The 21,335-nt window shown below is 42.0% G+C and overlaps 1 protein-coding gene across 1 annotated transcript; it reads left to right on the forward strand.

Annotated features, from left to right (window-relative positions):
• The first annotated feature begins 12,657 nt into the window (after window positions 1-12,657).
• Window positions 12,658-18,447, forward strand: DUSP26 (dual specificity phosphatase 26). The gene is made up of 4 exons (XM_006916318.3): window positions 12,658-12,928; window positions 14,817-15,112; window positions 16,600-16,814; window positions 17,591-18,447. The coding sequence occupies exons 1-4, from the start codon at window positions 12,803-12,805 to the stop codon at window positions 17,788-17,790; spliced, it is 837 nt and encodes a 278-aa protein (XP_006916380.2). The 5' UTR covers window positions 12,658-12,802; the 3' UTR covers window positions 17,791-18,447.
• The last annotated feature ends 2,888 nt before the right edge of the window (window positions 18,448-21,335 follow it).

The raw sequence follows: 21,335 nt of genomic DNA on the forward strand, positions 1-21,335 counted from the left end.
CCTTGACTAGTAAAGCATGTTGGCTTCAAAGAGCTACTTATAAGAAAAACCACAGCAGCCTCCAGTGGCTGGAGAGGTGAATTCCTCCTAGGTCTCTTTTTCTTTCTCCCGAGCCCTTTCTTTCTGCTTTTTTTCTCCCAGTTCATTTACTCCTACAACAAGTCCCGGATTTTCTGAGATAGTTCAATTCCAATATCATGTTCCATGATGTCCTTATGTACACTCATGCTTTCGTCACATCATGCATTCTGATTCTTGGTTCAGAAAATGTGGTCACCATAAGATGACCTTTTTGAATTATCCCTAACACTTCTCTCACTTCATCTGTACCTACTTAAAAGAGAGACTAAAGCAATACATTATATACACATACATAAATATGAAAAACAAATAAAGGAATGAATGAACAGTCTTTATGGGGGAGAGGTTAGCGTATGCTTTACTAGCAGTGAAGTAATAATAATGGCTATTTGCTGAGTACTTACTAGGAACTGGTTCTGTGTAAGTGACTTACATGCTGTATCTCTTTCAAACCACAGTATATAGCAAATTGAGATTTAGGGATTTTAAGTAACTTGTCCAAATCACTTGGGAAGAAAGCCAGAAGTCTGGGAAAGGCTTCCTGAGCCCTATCATTCAACTTGAAAATAACCCTTTCAATTTGCATTGTACTTTACAAGGGTGAGTGTGTGTGTGTGTGTGTGTGGTCTATAAACCTCACAACAGCCCTGTGATGTCAACAGGGCCAGGTAGAGATTCATTCCTCATCTACAGGTGAGAAATTAAGGCTCTGTAAAATTAACTAATTTGCCACAGTCAGTGAAAAAAGGCCTAGAACCAATACTCAAACACTGTGTGCCTTTATTTACTCCTGCTTTCCTGTACTCTGAAGTTCCCTAACTATATACAAAACCTTTCATTCCATCATTAAGAAACTAGATGCCTGGTGAACGTGAAGGAAATGACTCATTGTGGACAGCTGAGTTTTCTAGATAGCTAAGAGCTTGTTTTCCTATCACTCACTTCTACTCCTTCCTCCTTTCTTTATCCCTCTTCCTCCTTTGTTCCCCTCAGTTGCTTTTAAACCATCTAGAATAATCTATATATGGCTGCCTTCAAATGTGGGCTACAGTGCCCATTCTACCCACATGGTTGCTACAGCCACTGAGGCAAGTTCCCTAGCAGAACACACTATGTAAGTTACAGCAAGCAGGTTGACAAGGGCTAAGGGGTTGGGAACTGGGTCTCCAACTCAAGAGCACACAGGAGAGACTGAGGTTTCATTAACCTTCAACAGTTTATCCAGCATAATATATTGCAAAGTTTCTTTCCTTCCTAGAAATAAAAGAGCTAAATTTACCCTTTGTGTGCCAAGAATATCATGATAAACCTAATAGCTAATATGTATTTAGTGCTTACCAAGTGCCAGACACTGTTCTAATTGCTTCACATATACAAATTCCTTCATCATAATCAACTCATTTATTTAATAATTTTGCAATACTGTAAAGCAGCCATGCCTGAGGTGTTATTGAAGTATTTGGGGACTATTAATTAGCCTCTACATTTTTTATTTCATGGATTTTCCTCTTTTCCTGCACCTCCCATTGCTATCAAAATGCTAAATATCACCACTCTCGATTTTTAATTTGTTTCCTTTAATTTTCTACAGCTTTAGATGGATAAACACATCATGCTGGAATTGTATCCAGAGAGAGGTAAATAAATATGCTTTACTAAGAACATATAAGTAAAATATATTTACAATATGCATGTAGTACTCAAATAGAAATATACTCAACATATCTATTTCATTCATTTTAGGCACCAGAACCTTTATTTTTAACTTTTTTTTTAGTTTGAAATAGTTTCAAATTGACAAAGTTGCAAGAATAGTACAAAAATCTTCCATATACCCCTCACCAACCTTTCACTAATTCTAGTTGTAAATATCCCAGTGAGGTCACAGGATATAATTTCTCAGGATCACTGGTAAAGAATGCGGTCATTTTAGGTATTGTTTAGTCTGTCATACATTTAATCTCCTAACCTTTCCTCCCCACAAAGATAATTAAGATTTGGCTTACCTATTTTGAACCTGGAATCAAAAGTATGGAAAAGGCCTAAAGATGTCACTGAGGTCATTGACCCAGTATACTATAGAAGTTAACTTAAATCATTTCAGGTTGAAGAAAATAAATCCTGGCTTGATGCCATACTATTTATTTATTACAAACATTTATTGCTAGGAACATTTTGTAACTGATATAACACTGTTAGAAGTCTTTTTCATCTACTCCTACTCTCTAATAATGGGGACACATCTGACCTCATCAAGGATAGACAATACTCTAATTAATTTTTTTTAAATCTCATTTTTCTCTAATCTTTCATTCTTCAGCCAAATTAAAGGTCATTTAAGTTTTTTCTCAGTTATCATATTTTCTAATCTCTAGAATCTGTATTACTAAAATGAAAAAAGAAGAAACAGGTAAGGATTGTGTCTTGCACACAATAGACTTTTAGTACTTAAGTTAATGTTGAATAAAATACCAGGCTGACTTGAATTAAATGCTAAATTAAACATGGGGTCAGGGGCAACTTGGTGAGAAAAAACTCAGGATGTTCTTTATCATGGTATCTCTAGAGCAATGGTCCCCAATGTTTTTGGCATCAGGGACTAGTGCTCCTATGAGAATCTAATGCCTGATGATCTGAGGTGGAGTTGAGGTGGTGACACCAGCGCTGGGGAGTGGCTGCAAATACAGATGAAGCTTCGTTCGCTCACCTGCCACTCATATCCTGTTGAGCAGCCTGGTTCCTAACAGGCCACGGACTGGTACTGGTCTGCAGCCCTGGGGTTGGAACCCTGCTCTAGACCATGCTTCCTTTCACTGGGCTTAACTGAACTGAAGGCCCCAAGTTGAAAGACCCATCTTGAACCACGCTTCAAAATCTCTATTAATCTGACCTTCCCCTTCCCCTTGAGAGACCCTCTCAGACTCTGTTCAGGCAACATTCTCCCTTATCATGGTTAAGCAATAAATCCAGCCTCATCTTACCTACAGATTGTTCTAGTGATATATCTAACCTGGCATTTGATAGTCTTGGAGACTCCACTGAGATCTAGTCAAGATCAAGAAGTCTTTTCCACTATGATCCAAGGTGTTGGACTTGGAAACAGGGCGTCCCCTGAGCCTCCTGCTGGAGGGCCTTCTGACTACATCAATAGAGTAAGTAGGCTTCACATTGTGTAGAACTCTGATTTCCTTTTGTTGAGCTCCCAAAATGCTGAGTTTATTTTGTCTCCTGAGAGTAAGAAACCATTTGAAGGAACCTTTTGGTTATATGAGCAAATTTGAAAAACTTTTATTTTGGTGGAAATCTCCTTTGTTACTTTACAATACTAGTATTTTTCTCTGTCATTATTTTGTTGTGTGTCTATTAGAGGAAAGTTAATGGGGAAAGGATGGCCACAGGTACCCAAAAGACTCATTCATCAAACTAGCCCTGGAGACTAGTTGTTTAGAAGGTTTCTTCTCAGACCAGTAATCTGTGGACAAACTTTGTCCTGAGTCACCCATCAAATCCTTTTGAGAACTTTCCTCAATCTTGTCATGTTTCATCCATCAGAGTCTAGTTCTGGAATATATTTCCTCTCTCAAACTTATCTGCTTTCCTGGAACCACAAACCTTGTCAGGATGGCCAGCTAATAGGTTGGCACCCTGAAATATGAAGCGCAAAAGCAATACCATGTATCTACTGCCCCTGAACTCTGACAGGCTTGTCTCAGTCTAAAATTAAGTGTGCATTTCCTCTGGGCCAGATTTCTGCTACTTTCATACACGTGTGTGTGAGTGTGTGTGTGTGCGTGCACGTGCGCTTAATACTTATCTATTTAAATGGCATAATTTCAAAAAAGATAATTTAGAATTATAATATCCACTCTGATATGAACAAAATTGATTATTTAAGAGGCACATTAGAATTTTTAAAAAATCAAACATCTAATGGTCTACATTTTTTCATTGGTATAAAGAAGTGCTTAAAATTTTTCATTGGTATAAAGAAGTGCTTAAAATTCAGATCCCCAAATTGCTGCCTTAAGAGATTCTTCAACCAAGGCAAAAAAAAAAAAAGTGGAAAACTCAAAATAATCTCTCTTTTTAGATCCCACTAAATCACAACTCCAAATCTCATAGCATTTATCCTACTATTCCTCTTCCTAAATTCTCTGTTCCTGAACTTCTCTATGCCTCTTTCTCTTCCTCTAATCTGTTCTCCTTCACTCCTGACTGGCCAGAAACCCTCAAGGCTCAATACTCCTTGAAATGAAACTTCTCTTTGAACAAGGAAAAGTTCTTATGGTTGATTTTAAGTTCTTATCTTGCTCTTACTAAAAACCATTGTCAAAAATTTAGAAAGCCTAGACGAGACTGAGACAAATTTGCAGTGGGCAAAAAAATATTACTCAATATCAGGTGTTTCCAATGCAGAGAATTCCAACCTATCTCTCTAGTGACAGAGGCATTCATTTTCTTGGGACTGTTATTAGACTGTTATTAAAGTGCTTTGCCAAGCCCTGCCACACTCATACCTCATTGTCCTTATCACCCAATAATCAGGGAAGATAAAAAGAAAGAATGGAATCTAAGACTCAAACTAGCAAAATTCTTGGAGACTCAAACTTCCATGGCTTCGGGTATTGCCATTGGCTTTAATGATAATGAGATCGACTACTTCTGGTTCATGAAATTAGACTAGCTGTGGACAGAACGAAGCTACCTTAGATTTGATACTGGTCTCTCATGGGGGAATAGGTACTCTTGTAGGGGAAGAATGTTATACTTACATCACTGCAGACCTCTTTGAAATATTTAAAGTTACCAAAAAAGATCTAAAAAGCAAATAAAGAAATCAGAAAAATAGATCATTTGACTAATAATATCTAACCTAATTTGGGGGATCTTCATATTAGGGATGCGACCTATTGTCTTATTTATGTGGACACTCTTAGCTCTCCATGAGAAGTGGACTGCAAATTCTGAACATGATCCTTCTCTTAGCATGTTGCAATGTTCTGATGGGTGGTCTCCAGAGTCCTAAATGCTAAAGAACAACAGCTGTCTCATCAAATGAGTCAACAAATAATTATCTAACAAAAAGAGCAAGAATATCTGATACTTATGGAGGTTGAAACAAATACCCTCAGAATCTTGGAAGTTAAACCAACTATCCTTAAAAATTTGATATATGATTACAATACCTCAAATAGCAGAGAAGATCTAGATGGATCACATACCCAGATACCAACGACCTATCTTCAGCCCAGGCTAAAAAATGGCAACAAGGGTAGACAATGAAAACAGCTTGCTGTCTTCATTAACATGACTTTCTTTACTATTGCATTATCTTCATTAGCATCACTTTACTATGCCAGGATTTGTCCAGAAGGTGAAATAATTTTATAGTTCATCATAGAAACTTATCAAAAGACCCAGCAACTCAAAAAGCATCAATATACAGTTTATATTCCAAGACTTTTTAAACATCTCATCTCAAAATCTTCACCTTGCTGTTTCCACAGATCCTAAACTTTTATATCATGATAATCACCCAATTCCAATCAAGCCCCTGGATTGAAAGACCCACCTTAAACCAGACTTCAAAATCTCAATAACTCAGGCCTTGCAGTTTCTTCTCTGAGATGCTATATGTCAACTTAGCATTCTCCCTTATTGTAATAAGCCATAAACTCAGATTTGTGTTACCAAGAGGTTATTCGGGTACTATTTGAGAAGGTGGCAATCTACAGGGACAAAGAGAAAATTCTAAAGACAACAAAGAAAAAAGGCAGATTACAATAAAATAATGTCAAGAACACTAGGGGAAAAAGACTTCTCATCAGCAAAAATAAATGCTGGAAGACAATGAAGTAATATCTTTTATGTGCTGAGGAAACATAATTGGGAATCTAAATTTCTAAAGTCAGGCAAAGATATCATTTACAAGTCAAAGTAAATTGGAAATTTTTAGACATGCAAGCACTTAGAAATTTACTACTAATAGTCCCTTACAAGAAGAACTACCAAATAAGAAAAAAAAAAAATGAACCTAGAAGGAATGAATAGGATAAAGAATCAAGAGCACGCAAAAAAAATTGTTAAGACACTGATAAGTCTAAATAAATATCAAGTGTAAAAAATTAAAATATCAGTCACTTTTTGTGTGTTTTGAAAATCCAGCTGGCTATCCAGTTAAAGATAGCATATTAAAAATGAGCATTTAATTCTGCATTTAATTCTGAAACCCCACAAAAATGACAGCCAAAAGATTTTTTAAAAACATCGAACCCACCAGAATGAAAAGAACAGGAAATATTTCAATAGCAACAAAATGTTGGATGCTGAAAAACAGAAGGCAAGTCAGTTGAAGAATATTGAGGATCTATCTGATTTATACCACAGAGCCTCCAAAAGGCCAGGGACCTGGCAACAGTAGGTATCTCTGGAAGTGTGAAGGTGGACTGAAACACAGACTTGATTGGACTCTATTTAAGTTAAACTCCACAGACCTCCCATCACTGCACGATCAGGCAACTTCTTCCCTCCCCAGCAAAAGATTGAAAGCTTATTCTCTGAAGAGACAGAGGGTCTCTTGATTGGGGTTTTGGGGGTAGATATTAGGCATATATGAGCGTAGTGGAATCATACTAAAAACAGAGGATGACCAGGACACAGGGCTTCCAAAGGTAAAAGGAATTCCCAGCATGAGAGTAAAAGGAGGCCCCAGGGTACTAGCGTAGAGACTCACAGTCCAGATGGGGATAAAGCAAAAGGCTCCTGAATAGACTTATGGGGGGAAAAGATGATAATGAGAAAATAACTAACATGTTTACTGAGAGGAGATTTAGGCAACTGGGGAAAAGTGTAGGGTTGAATAAGTAAGATATCCGTTGAAAATTAAGCAACCGAACAAGAAAAAAAATAGTTATTAACTGAAGGGAAAACAGAAAAGCATGCAAGAAAGGAAAAGTTCACAGTGAACAACATGGTTCAATTGTGAATAACAATTATATGGTTGTAATATCTTAAACACTGAATAGTTATATAACAAAATTATGACATAGCTTTATAAGAAAAATGTATAGAGAGGGGATATTTACATATATCTTGTCAAGATGGAATCAAAGGGAAATAAACTTTCAAAGTTTATAGTGGGAAATGAATAGAACTGAAACTGAAAAATCAAGAAATAGCAATATAAACATCACTGAGAGATACAAAATTTAAAAATACCTGAAATTGTTCAAAATGTTTGCTTGGGACATGGATGAAGGACAGTAGTGGAGGGTTGCTATTTTTTTTAATAAGAATTTCAGAATGCATTGATTCTTTAAACCATGTGTGTTATGTCACTGATGACTATTAAAACAAAAAATTTTAAAGCCTGCTTCAAAGTACTAGGTGACAATAATAATAAAGAAGAAGATGAGAGAGAAAGTATTTCTGAAGGAAATTAAATAAAAATTCTTATCTTATTTAAGGAGAGTATAAAAGTACCAATTAAATATAGACTTTGTTTAACTTTCAAATCAATAGAGCTCAATAAAGTGAATAAAGAACACCAAATAAATCCAACCAAAGAAAGGAAAATAGAAAAAAAAGAAAGAAAGAAAGAAAAAGCATGACAAATAGAAAACACAAAATTGGATGGTGAAACTGAAGGTCCTTATGACTTTGATTAAATTTAGTTTTAAATCTCTGCTCTAAAAATTCTATCTCTCTCTCTCTCTTCCTAAGCCCTTCAGAGACCCAGCCTTTCCCTGGAATAATCAGCAAGCCCGAGGCAGCAGAAGACAGTAGCCAGGACCTGACTAATGGTCACATGGTCTGGACCTCTGGGAGGCTAAAGATAACATCTCAACTTATGTTTCAGTTCCTGAGCCCTAAGGTAGAACGACCCCCTGGCTACTTTTCCATGAAACCTGAGAGATGGACTTCAGAAAAGATCTCATAAATGTCCTCAAGACCTGAAGAAATAATTTATTACCCTTATCTCACCTTGGACCAATCACCTCCCAGCATGACCACGAACTCCTAACAAACTGTCTTGTGATTTTATTCTATACAGCCTGTAACCTACACATTATCAGGGAGTCATGTCTTTAGACTATTAGCTCCTAGGGAGATAATATTGAATTTGCCAATTCGATATTAAACTTTTTTTTTCTATACTGCAAACCCTTGCTTGTGTATTTCTTTGGGCCAGTGCTCACAGACAGGCTAACTCAGAGAAAAACATTGGCAGAAATCATTTTCAAAAACCAGTAATCACGATAAATATGAAAATAAACTCACTCAACATACAAATTAATTTTTTAAATCTAGCTATAAACAATTTATAAGCATGACATTAAAATAGAAGGTATATATATCAGGAAAAAGATTTTTCAAAAAAGGGTCTTAGAAAGACTGCCTATTGACTAACAAAATAATGTTAATAATAATAAAAAACAGAAACCTGTGAATTTTATGTATTTAATAACATAGCCTGGTACTGTTCCAAACAAAAAAGTTACAGAATTAGAAGGAGAAATTAATAAGCCTACAAACATGTAAGAGATTTTAATTTCTCTCTTAAAAGCTGCTAAAACAAGACCAAACAATTAAGAATTTAGAATATTTTAAAGCTTTATATAAAAGGAATATATAAATATTTGCATCCCAAAAAAGAGATTAAACTTTCTCTTCAAACATGTGTGGGACATTTACTAAAATTGGCCACATAGGAAGTCATTAAGGAGGTCTCAACTAATTTGATAGAACTAACATTTATAATTAATTCATACCGATTATAGAAAACCTGGGAAAAGTAGAGAGTTTAAAGCACAAGATAAAAGTTATACATAATTCTACTGACTAAAGTTTACCTCTTAAATATCTGGCATATTTCCTTTCAGTCTTTTTCAAAATATGTATTTACGCATGTTTTTATTTTTTCTCTTTTTGTAATATTGAGATTTACTGTATATTCCCTTTGTATCTTGTTTCATTTGTAAATAATAATCTTGGTTTATTTCTCCTATAGGGACACTAGTCTCTCTAGAATTTATTTTCATTACAAAGTCAGGCTAATGGAAAGAATATCTGCTCCCTGTGATAATGTGTGGTTCTTAGAAAAAAATTAATAATCACAGTGGTAAGATGTGTTCACCCCTTGGTAAATCAGAGAGAAAGTAGTTACCAAATGCATTGGTGGAGAGGTAGAGAAGAAAGGCATTAAAGTTGAAGCAAAAATGAGATTCTCACTCTAAGCAAAGAACTCACTTGCCTCCCTCCCCAGTTCCAAGCCAGCAGGAGCCCAAGCAAGGGAAATTCCCATTAACATCTGCCTTAGAAGACTGGCACACAAATCACCAGGGCCTGGGGAAGAGGAAGTGCTAAATAGGGACCAAGAAAGGAACCAAAGAAAAACAGGGACTGGAGGGATGAGGATTTAGAAGGATAAGTCAGTGTCACCACCCGGCACCTCAAATGACATTGGGTCTTTCTCTGCCCTTCCTACCCTCACCACACTCCCATTGCTAAATAAAGTCACAGCCCTTAGTTCTCTGCTTGAACCTTTAGTGAGTAGTTTAAACCTGAAGCAGAGTGCACGGGTGGACCAGTACAGGAAAGATGGCCGTGGTGGTACTTAGGGCATAGTTGGGAGGAAGCCAGGTTCCACTCTGTCTGCATTACTCTATAAGTGAGAAAGGATTATAGAGCAGCAGGAGACACTCCAGGGGACTAAAAGGCCGCATCTGCCAAACTCCAGCACTCTCTCCCAGATCCTGCCACTGGGGAGCCATGTTCCCTAAGAAAAGGGTGGAGAGGATTCTTGTGAGGAATTCACATCATTTCTGCTAAATGCCTGGCGTAGGGTAGGGCTTGATACATTTAAACGATTACTATTATTTGTTATCACAGTGGTTGGAAGCACAGGCTTTGGTTTAAAATAGTTCTAGGTCTAAATCCATGCTCAAGTCCCACTTATTAGCTGTTTAGCTGCTGCAGAGTGGATTACCACCATTCTAACCCTGTTTCCTCAAAGTGATATTAATAATACTGACTTTATGGGATTAAGTTATCTACTATATATTGATAAAGACTAACTGGAACTTTAAGCAAACATAATCAGTCAGGAGAGTCTATGGGAAGAGCTAGGACTTATGGAAGTCTTCTAAGTATTTAAGAGAACGCTACAGGAAGAATTCTATAATTATAATAAAGTTCTATGATTCTAAATTCTCCTTCCCTTTTCTTCCTTTTCCCTGCTGTAAATACCCCTCCATCTTGGCACATAGGCCAGAGTTATGCACTTGGCTTACTATATCTGCATGCACTGGGTTGCAACCCTTTTCTTTTTCCCCAAATAAATCTTTTTTATGACAAAAACACCAAGTTGATATTATTTTCCAGTCGATAATGTAAAAACACTTAACAGTGCCGAGTCTATAGTTAAATGGTAGCAGTTAGAATTACCATTTAACATATATTTGTTGGTCTTTCTTGCCCTGCCCCCTTACTAAACTTCTTTTTCTCTCTCGAATTTTTTAGGGAGGTAGGGGTTCTTTTGAGATTATTTGGAAATCTATTGGTATCTCCCAGTAGCCTCAATAGAGTTCATAGGTCCTTTGACAGAAGTCTATATGAGCACAAAAAGGAAATGGACAAATGGAGTGGATCTAGTACAGCTTTATAGAGGAAATGACTCTTCAGCCTCATCTTGAAATGTAGAAGTTTGGAATCAGATACCCCTGGGTTTGGACCCATGCTCTGCCACTTACCAGCTATGGATGAGTTAACTGATCTAGCCAAGTGTCGGTCTCCTTGAGTATTCACCGGAGATAATAATACCCACCTAAAAGGTGTGAGATTAAATAAGCTGATAAATGTGAAAGCCCAATGAATTGACAGATAATAAATTATCAATACATGCCATTTATACTTTCTCTCTCCCCTTTTCTGTCCTACCTTCTCCATTATCTTCTCTATGCTAACTCTTTCCTGTATCATCCCTCCTCCTCTCCATCTTTATTTTAGTTTGATAGCAGCTAGAAGCAAATATATATATATAAAGCCACATGAGTTGTAGGTAGACCCCTGGAAATGCTCCTCATGAAAATATTGATCCATGGACAATTTCTATGGTTACCCAAAAACACCTATCCACATTATCCACAGTATGCTTTAAAGCATATTTTCCCAGCTTTTTGATAAAAGTACAATGCAGTGTCAAAGCACAAGTCTTGCTAAAGATCGAGATCAAATTCATCTATATCTTCTCAATCTACCAACCCTAAAGACTGTCATTTAAAATGAGGTTAGTGTGATACATACCCTTTCACAATTTGATTTGTGACAACTTTCAATCTGGGCTTTCCTGGGTCTACAAATTAAAATCTCAAATTTCCTAGGTCGATTCTTTGTTGTAAATTATGAAGATTTCATTTCTTCATTTAAACTGCCATACCAAGAAGGCACAAGAAAAACGGAAAGGAATTGAGTTTGCTTCTGTGGGGGCTAAAACTAATACTTTTCCTCTCACCTTCTAACTTCTTTTGGCTGGGATAATCAAATTAACAGAGACGGACTAACAGGAGAAAATCAAACTTTAATATGTGTGCACAGGGAATTCACATAAGCATGTCACTTTGGCCAGTTTTTTGTCTGACCCAGAGACCGAAATCTGATAGACCGCCTGCACTGGGAATGTAGCCAATCCTGATTTCAGCTAAAGCTGATATCATTTTCTCATCCTATACTAGGTCCAGGCTGACCTTACAGGTCCCTGCCTTCCTCCTGCGAGACAGTTCTCCTGGAGTCCAAGTCTGCTTGGTTCTCAACAGCATTATCTGCTAACATTCATTATCTCCCCTTCCTTCCTCATCATACAAGCTAGGCACAAGGGAATGCAACCCAGTCCTTGCCTTCCAAGTGTTTACGATCTCAAAGTTGACAAGGCGCTTACAATAGAAAAGCAAGTGAAAGTAAACATCACTAAAAGGCAGCACAGGCGAAGAGGTATGGACATGAATTTCTTCAGAAGTCCCAGGAACGGGGAGTTCACTCTGAGCCGAGCTAGTGGAAATGGCTTCCTGATTGAAATCCATCGTGCCTTCTCCACTGTGCTGAGGCATTGGTTTAGAAAGCTTTAGAAAGCCATTAAGGACATAAATTTGGGAGCCAGACTGCCAGGATTTAAAGCTCAGCTCTGGCAATGCCCTGGGCAAATTACTCAGCTTCTCTGTATCTCAGTTGCCTCCTCCTTAAAATGGGGACAATAATAATACTACCTACTTCATAGACTTGTGGTGAGCATAAAAGGAGTTAAAATACGTGAAATACGTGGCATATTGTAAATATTAATAGAGTTATTGACTATTATTTATGAGTGGTGTTCTTGAGAAGGAGGAAGGTACAAGTGAGTGTCTATGTAATTAACTAATGCTGTCTGGGGAGGAGCGTGTGTGTTTAAGACACCGTTTAAGACGACTTGCATAATGTCATCTTTAAGCAAAATGCCTTGTAATTGGCGCAGCTCCGAAAATACACATGCACATGAGCATGCATGCGGGGCGGAGCTGCTCTAGCTGCGTGGTCCGTGTCTGGTCTGTAAATTCGGCGGCCCGGGAGGGGGTGCGGGTGAGCCCACGCTGCATGTTGCTTCCGACCACTGGATACGAGACTGTTCCTGTGTCACCAACACACACTGATAGAGCCTTGCTTCGACGTGCGTGTCATGGCTTAAAAATAGATGCTCATCCGTCAAGAGGTCTGGCAGTGGAAACCACGGCAGCGGCGGCAGCGGGAGAGTCATGGCCGAGGTGCTGCGGGCTCCTTCCATCTGCCTCCGGGACTGAGACCCCCGCCGCGCAGAGAGGTAGAGGGGCTACGGCGGGTGGTCGCCTTCCCGGACAAGGATGTGAGAGAGGGAGGGGACAGGAGAGGGGGCCTGGGAGCCGAGCAAGCTGTGCCCTCCCGGGCTCCCTCCCTCCACCGTCAGCGCCAGGCTGTCTGGGTTGGCAAAGGCTGGGCGACGGCCATGGACCTGTTACAACCGCGATAGCAGACGGAGGGAGGGGGGCGGGGGACCAGGGCCCCTGGAACTCCGCAGATGGGACTGGAGAATACCGAGGGGTGTATCCTGGGACAGAATGGGGCTTCTCCACACCCCCAGGAGAAATAGAGTCCCCGGAGGGTCTTTCTACACCTGATCTCCTTCCCGCTCCCTTTTATCATTCAGCATCCCACAGGCAGCAGAATCTGCTTCCAGAAAAGGTTGTTTTGAAATAACCGATGGAGTCTTTAGGCCTGAGGAGACAAGGTAGATGATGATGATGATGATGATGATGGCTTTAGGGCTGTATTTCTGTGCTCTTTCTGACCCAGATATTGAAAAAATATTTCTTCTTAAACACCCTAAAATTCAGTCTCCTCTGGCCAATGCCCTGTAAGTGCTTGGTCTCTCTTGGCCTGGGGGAGCAATGGGAGCGGTGTGGGGTGGAGATGCAGAGTGTGGGCAGGACAAAGATGGCCTTTCACTGCTGGACTTTGGTTGAAGGCTCTAGGGCTTAAGACAGGGAAGGGAGTGGGAGAGGGATTCTTTCTGCCAGCCCTCCTGCCTTTCCAGACATTCAGGACCGCAGTGTGAAGGCAGAGGCTCTTGCCACAGTCTCCCCTCTGCCTGAAGGTGCCAGGGCAAGTCTCAAAGGCTGGCCCTTGTCAACTCTGCAGCTCAGCACATGGTCTCACTTTTGGAAGAGCTAGCTGTCCAGACAGAGTCAGGGGCACACCTGCTAGGCCCATAGGCTTCAAACTGTCACTTAACTCCCACAGCAACACAGATAGGAATTCCAGCCTCTGAGCCCCTGGGCCTGGCAAGATCCCTCATCCTTCATTTTCTACCCCCTCTTCAGTCCCCCATCCTCTATCCCCATCCAACACACACACGCACACACACACGACAATACTCTAGCCCTGCTTCAACTCAGAAATTCTCACATTAGAGATGAGGTTTAATCAATCTGTTCTTTATACCGATCAAAAGAGGGTGGTGGTTTGCTTGTTGTGCACATAGACTGGCGCCTTCTCCCGTTAGCTCATGCATTCAGCAAGTGTTTTTCAAAAACTTATATTTCCTTTTTACTGCTATTCCCCACTCATCCCATTCCCCAACATACGCTTCCCACGACAGCCTTATCTCTGAGGCAGTGGTAGGACAGGTAGGAATAGGTTAAAGCAGCCCATCTTTCTGGCACTGAGGTGGCAAGATTGGCATATGTCATGGCCCCAGCTGCCACTGTCTTCCTGCCGATTCTCTCTGGATGGAGAAAGCCACCCTCCAACCCCCATCCTAACTCCCTAGCCTCTCTGGCTGTAGCCCCAGGCAGATGAGACCCAGATTCAGGCTGGCAAGTGCTCCAGCAGTGGGTACTGCCACCCAAACACCAAATGTTTGTGTGTGTGTTTATGTATGTGTGGTGGGAGTGGGGGTGGGGTGCTGGAGCAGAAACCCAGCAGCTGGGCAGCTCCCTCTCCTCGTAAACAAGGACATGTGACTCTCCCACCTCTTTGCGTGACAGAACCAAAAAGCAGAGAGAAAGGAGCTGCCGCAGCTGAAGAAAAAAATAACCCTGGAGACCCCACCAGGGACAGACTTACCTTCCCTTCCTCAAGAATCTTCTTTCCAGGACCCAGCCCAGTTGGCAGGAAAGGAAGCAGCTGCTCTGGACTCACTCAGGTGTGTCTCATATTCCTTCCTCTTCCAGCAACAGCTACCTGGAGACTGGCCCATCATCACTGCAGCCCATCCAGCAGCTGCCACGGTTTCTGCCGCCTCTAAGATGTGCCCTGGTAACTGGCTCTGGGCCTCCATGACTTTTATGGCCCGCTTCTCCCGGAGTAGCTCAAGGTCTCCTGTTCGCACTAGAGGGGCCCTGGAGGAGATACCAGCTGTTCAACATCCCTTCCTCAATGTCTTTGAGTTGGAGAGACTTCTCTACACAGGCAAGACAGCCTGTAACCACGCCGATGAGGTCTGGCCAGGCCTCTATCTCGGAGATCAGTATGTACCCTGCAGACCAATATGTACTCAGCCATGGCTGAGTGTGTGTGTGTGTGTGGGTGGGTGGGTGTGGGTGTGTGTGTGCGCGCGCGCGCACATGTGCGCGCAAGAAGAAAGGAGAAGGGGGCCAGAGAGGCACTGAGTTGTGTTGTTGGTTCCAGGTTGAGGACTGAGGGGAGGGGGGTGCATGAGCAGAGAGTGGAGGATGGAGGGTTTGAAAGGGTTGGGCAGGATTATTGATCTACTCAACTCTGGACAGAAAAACTCTGTTCAAGTAATAATATCATTTATTTAGCAAAACTTATTACTGAATGCTATGTATCAGACATGACAGATGACTTATCTGACCTTCCATCTATTGTGCTATGGCTCTGGAAAAAAAGACAGTCATTGGGAGCCAGGAACAGTGGGTAGGAAGGAGAAGGGATGACCAAGCAAAGCCGTAGTGAATGCAGACGTTCTGCAAGGTGGGGGGCTATGGAGAGAAGAGCATCAGAGAAAGAATAGTCCCCGCTTCTCTCTCGCAAGGGCTCTGTAGTATACGAGGAGTTTTTCACATGCATTTTCTCTCTTAATCTTCACAACAGCCTTGTGAGGTAGGTACCACTATCCCCAGGTTACAGATGAGGAAACTGAAGCTCAGAGAAGTTGTGACTGGCCCAAGGTCACACGGGTCGTAAGTAGCAGAGCCAGGACTTGGAGGTTCAAGTTCAGTGCTCTTTCCATTTGAAGAGTTTGCACTGGACAGAGCGCTTGTCCTGAAATATGACCATGTTGCCTGAAAGCTGTCTATCACTAAACTGAAAGGTATAGGCCACATGAACACGTGAAGGTGATGTCATAAAATGGGGTAAATGTGAGCATGGAATAATTGGCAAAATATAAGGAGATTCTCGGTGTCAGAGCATAAAGTGACAGGGGAGTTAGGTATGGGAGCAAGGGTTAGAATGAAATAATTTCAAGGATAGCAGGGACGTTAGTTGTGAGCTGGTCCAAACTAATGTCCCATCTGATGTCCAAACCCAATTGTAGCATCCATACCCACGTGTTGACCTCCTTTTTCTGTTTGAATTGAATACCCTGGTGACAGGAAAATCACTCTCTCCCAAGATGCTCCCATCTGTCTCAGCTAGATTCCACTGTTAGTACATATTTCCTTCCATGAAGTACAGATCCAATAAATTCTTCCTACAGATCATAAACCCTCGCAGCCTCAGAGCACTCTCTCAATGTTCCATTATGGCTATCGGTCACCCACCCTCTAGTCTTCTCTTTTCCAGGCAAAACCTCCTCAGTACTCTCAACCCTTGCTCCAGGACGAGACTCCAGGTCATTTCTCCTCTTGATTCTTCCCTTCTGGGTCATCACTAAGCAAAGGGGAGACCAGGAGCCAAAGACATGAGCTCAGCAGGGGACAGGGCACAGACAGGGACTCTTGCCACACAGCCTTGCTTCCCCACCTTCCCTCTAACCTCTACTCAATGCAGGGACATAGCTAACAACCACCGTGAGCTCCGGCGTCTGGGCATCACCCACGTCCTCAATGCCTCACACAGCAGGTGGCGAGGCACGCCTGAGGCCTACGAGGGGCTGGGCATCCGCTACCTGGGTGTCGAGGCCCATGACTCGCCAGCCTTTGACATGAGCATCCACTTCCAGACCGCTGCCGACTTCATCCACCGGGCCCTGAGCCAGCCAGGAGGTAGGAGAGGAAAGCGAGGAGCAAGGAAGGAATGGTAGACATTGAGTGAGGGGAAAAGCTGAGGAGGGTTCAGTATGGGAGAGAGATTTCAATGACATGACAAAATGCTCGGGATATAATGTTAATGAGAGAAAAACATTCTCTCAACCATTTTTAAAATACATGAAATACATAAAAGACATAAAAAGATGAGAAGGAAATGATCCAAAATGTTAAGAGAGTGGCAAGTTGCACTTGGGTGGTAAGATTATGGGTGATATATTTCAATTTTTTTCTCTATTACATAATTCTGTACTTTCCAATTATTTCTACTTTGAGCATGTCTTGCTTTGGTGATCGGGAAAAAAAGTATTTATAAATATAAGCTATATAAACATCCTCTCCAAAAAATGGTTGATAGAAATAGAAAGATGGACAGGTGGGCAAGACTGAGGAAGGGCCAAATTAGACACAGGGTGTTTTCCACTGATGTACTCAGGAAATATCAGCTGAAGTCCTACTCTGTGCAGAGCTCAGTTTTGCATCGCTTATGAGTCTCTACCTTTGAGTCCTCTTTAAGTTTATAGATGCTGAGCTGCTGCATGTTCTCCATCTCAGTCTGTCTTGAGAACTTGTCAGGGGCCTGCATTCTTACCACCACTGATCTGCACCCCGTCGTCCTGTCTCCATGCACCCCTACTCAGGTTTTCCTCCTCGCCATCCACATAGCCCTCTCCCTAGTCTCCTCCAACCCACCACAAACAGTCCCACAGCTGCTTCTTGTTTTGTCCTCACAGGGAGGATCCTGGTGCACTGTGCCGTAGGAGTCAGCCGATCTGCCACCCTGGTGCTGGCCTACCTCATGCTGTACCACCACCTCACCCTCGTGGAGGCCATCAAGAAAGTCAAGGACCACCGAGGCATCATCCCCAACAGGGGCTTCTTGAGGCAGCTCCTGGCCCTAGACCGCAGGCTGCGGCAGGGTCTGGAGGCATGAAAGAGGGGGAAGAAAGTTGGTCGGGCCAGGTGTGTGGGTCCCTGGCTCCCAGCTGGAGAGAGGAGGCCCAGGTGGCAGGTAGCAGGAGGCCCAGGAAACCCACCCTCTCCTGTAGGCAGGAGTGTGAGAGGGCTGGGGCGCGGCGGCCCCAAGCCACCATTGCTATTTGTTAGGAGGAAATAGAGAGTGAGGGTGGGGAGCACACAGGAGGGAGCTGACCAGGGAAAGAAGAAATTAGCCTGTAAGTAGAAGTTAGTCCTGGGATTCGGACACCTCTGGACTCCAACCAGGGTGCCACCAGTGATTCAGAGCCCCTTCCCCTGTTTGTGCCCAACTGTCCCCCTCTCTCACTTAGCAAAACAAAAGGGTCATCTCTGTCCTGTGCTTGTGCAGGGAGTCAGGGATGTGGCAAACATAAATGTGATAGTGGAGAGCTGTGTGGAGATGGTAGTATAGAGACAGACGGTGAAGAGATGGTGTGAAAGCTGTGAAACCCGAAGGAGAAACCTACAGACTTGTTACTCCAAGCACAGGAAGAGGAGGTGTGGGAGGGTTGGCACTGTGCCCGTGGGTGCATGACTGGGAGTCTTTAGATGATCACTCGCTCACTGGATCCAGGTGTCTTGAGGGAAAATAAAGATGGTGGACAAGAAGAAAGCCTCTTGAAGTCATTGGTGGGTTGCATGAGTTCCACACTTTTCCCCTGAGAACCCGAGCCCTGCTGGGTCAGCAACAGTTTCTGACTCCCCCATATTGGGCATTAGCCTCCACCGGCCTTTAAGCCTCGGCCACCAATTCACAGGGGAGGTTTCTGCCAAGCACAATTTCACACTCCCCGCAAGCAAGTGAAATTTAGAACTGTTATTTCCAGCTATGTCCACACTAGGGCAGCAGAGGACCGAACACTTCAGGTTTGCAACCACTTTTGTGTAGGGGCTCAGAAAACACATCCTTCATCTCCTAAGTTTAAAATAGGTTCACAAGCTCGAAGGTGTAAAAAATAACTTTATTTTCAAAAGGTCAACTTGATTTCTATATCAAATTCCCACACCGATGGTAGCAGAATATTATCATAAGTCAATCCCAGGCCTAAATCCTACCTTGAGGAGTTTGAGTTTTCTGGGTGCCAAGGAATTGGAGGTGAGGGAAGGAGAGGTTATACAACTGCTTCCTCTTCTAATCATTCCAGGTTTGCCGCAAAGGAGTGTAACAAATCTCCTTAGTAAACTTGGTCAAACGTTAGGTCCAACAATCAGAGACAATAGTGTGGTCTTTCTGTTCTCCTAAATGCCAAACTGCCAGCTACCACATCCCTCCTTTTAAAAAGGCATGTTCCCAGAACAGATGATCTGCCCGAATGGGAGAAGGGGATGGAATGGAAGAGGAAGTGAAAATAGAGAGAAAAACAATTACAATATATCTAAAGTGTATAATTTACCCCACAGTATAGAAACTCAGAATCTCAAAGCTTGGACAGTGCCTTCATATGTGTTCCATTTCCACTCGGCAACAACACATAAATAAATCATCTTTTCAATATCTTTTACGATGATCATCAAGTATTTGTTTGAACATCTTTGATGGTAAGAAACAACTATGTAATTCTGACATCATTTTGTTAGCTCTAAATATTAGAAAGCTCTAATATAGTATGCTCATCATGCAACCATGTTACAGAAGTGTGAGATGAGGCCGAAAGATTTGAGAGCTACCAAATATAGCACATGGCATTTGGGGGATTTGCATGTCACTCCACCTCTTCCAAACCTAGTTATATGCAGTAGTTCTGTCTACTTCCACGAGGTTGTTATTGGACATTTAATTAGCTATGAGATGCAAAGCTCTGAGCAGTCAGTATCTATTAAGTGTTCTTTCTCTTACTCCATCTGTCATGATAGCCCTTCCCAGGATTTGGAGCCAGTTCTCATAGCTCTCCTGTATCCTCCCAGTTATAGCCTAATGGCTCTGATTGTTTCCAAGAGTCTACATTTGTAATGTTTGGAGTTTCCTCCCCAGTTTGCCAATGTTGGCATCTCTTTCTAATTGTGGCAACCAGAACTAGTTGCAATGCTTCAAGCTAGACCTACAGGATGGGAGGCCAGCTGGAACCTCAAATTTTGGTGATTGTTGAGGGACAAATTTATCTAAGGGACAGAGTGAGGTCTGTTGATTCTAACTAAAGTGTATTGATTCTCTGTCCAAACTGTCAGTGAGCGGACTTAAGTATAACTGAAAAGAATCCCAAAATAACCCAGGCTCTTAGAGGGACTGACTCTTACTATGATCTGACCAGCACAGAAGACAGTAGAATTCTTAGGTTACTTCCTTTGTTCTAGTCTAGTAAGTATATTACTATTAATGTAAACTACATCCACAACCATATTTGTGCAGTCTGAATGTGCCTCGGATAAATCCTCTAGGTTTCTTTCAAGTTGAATAACTTGATAATTTAATTCTAACTTCTAGTAGAGAAGTATAGTTACTAAAGCATATATGACCAAAGAATAAGTTTCCAGACTATTTTCACAGAGATGATTATACATGTTTATTATTTAACAAAGCCATGTTATGGCTATGCCCAGGCACTCTTCTGTATTTACAGATATTATTAAACTCACTTAATCCTTACAAAAACCATGTAAAGTAGAGGTAATTGTCACTGCTTAGGAACAAGGAAATTGAGATAAAGTCATTTTCCTCAGGACACACACATCATATGAGGAAGAGCTAGGATTCAAGCCGAGGTGCTCTGACTCCAGAATTTGTGTGTGTGTGTGTAACCAACCTGCTGCAATATCTTGGACTTACAAGATTTAAGGGAGAGAAGAGGACCTCCACGGCCTGGTCATCACACAAATAGAATTAGTCTTATCCTCCAAGGGGGCTGAAGGTGATACCTGTCACAGGTGGGTCTCACTCATCCTGCCAAAACTGAGGTCGAATGTCAGTCTTCCTCACCCTGTTCTTGGGGGCAGTTGGCCATTTGAATCCAAGCAAATGACTTGGAAAATTAATAGGAATAAATGTGCTCTTGTTGGATTTAGCCTATGCTTCCAGCCGGCTAAGCTGTGCGCCCTCGGGAGCTGCTACCCAAGTCAGACTTGTCATCCCACCCTGCCTCCAGCCTCGCCACTGTGATGTTGACTCTGATCTTTGCACAGGCCCCCAGGAGCCTATGCTGCCTCTGGGGAGAGGGAGAAGGGTTTGCCCAGTCCTTTACCCCTGTAACGAATCTCAGCTGAGAAGTTTCACAGGGAGAGGCAGCCAAGAGAAAAGTGCTGCTCCCGAGCCCTGAGGCAGCAGATGGAGCTGTAACCAGACAGGCAGCTAAGAGTTACTGGTAAGAGAGGGCTGGGCAAGGCTGCACTGAAGGGCACCCCCTAGAAACGATCCCTTAAAGAAAGGGAAGCCTGAACAGAGGAGGAGTGGGCCAGGTTATGAGGAAAGAAAACCCCTGTTATCATCGGTTTGTGTCTTATGATAGAAGGAGCAAAAGATCCAAAAGTTGAGGGAAAAGCCTTGTTCATATCCCAATCCCTAGAACC

The sequence above is a fragment of the Pteropus alecto genome, unplaced genomic scaffold (genome assembly GCF_000325575.1).
Source record: "Pteropus alecto unplaced genomic scaffold, ASM32557v1 scaffold24, whole genome shotgun sequence".
Taxonomy (NCBI): domain Eukaryota; kingdom Metazoa; phylum Chordata; class Mammalia; order Chiroptera; family Pteropodidae; genus Pteropus; species Pteropus alecto.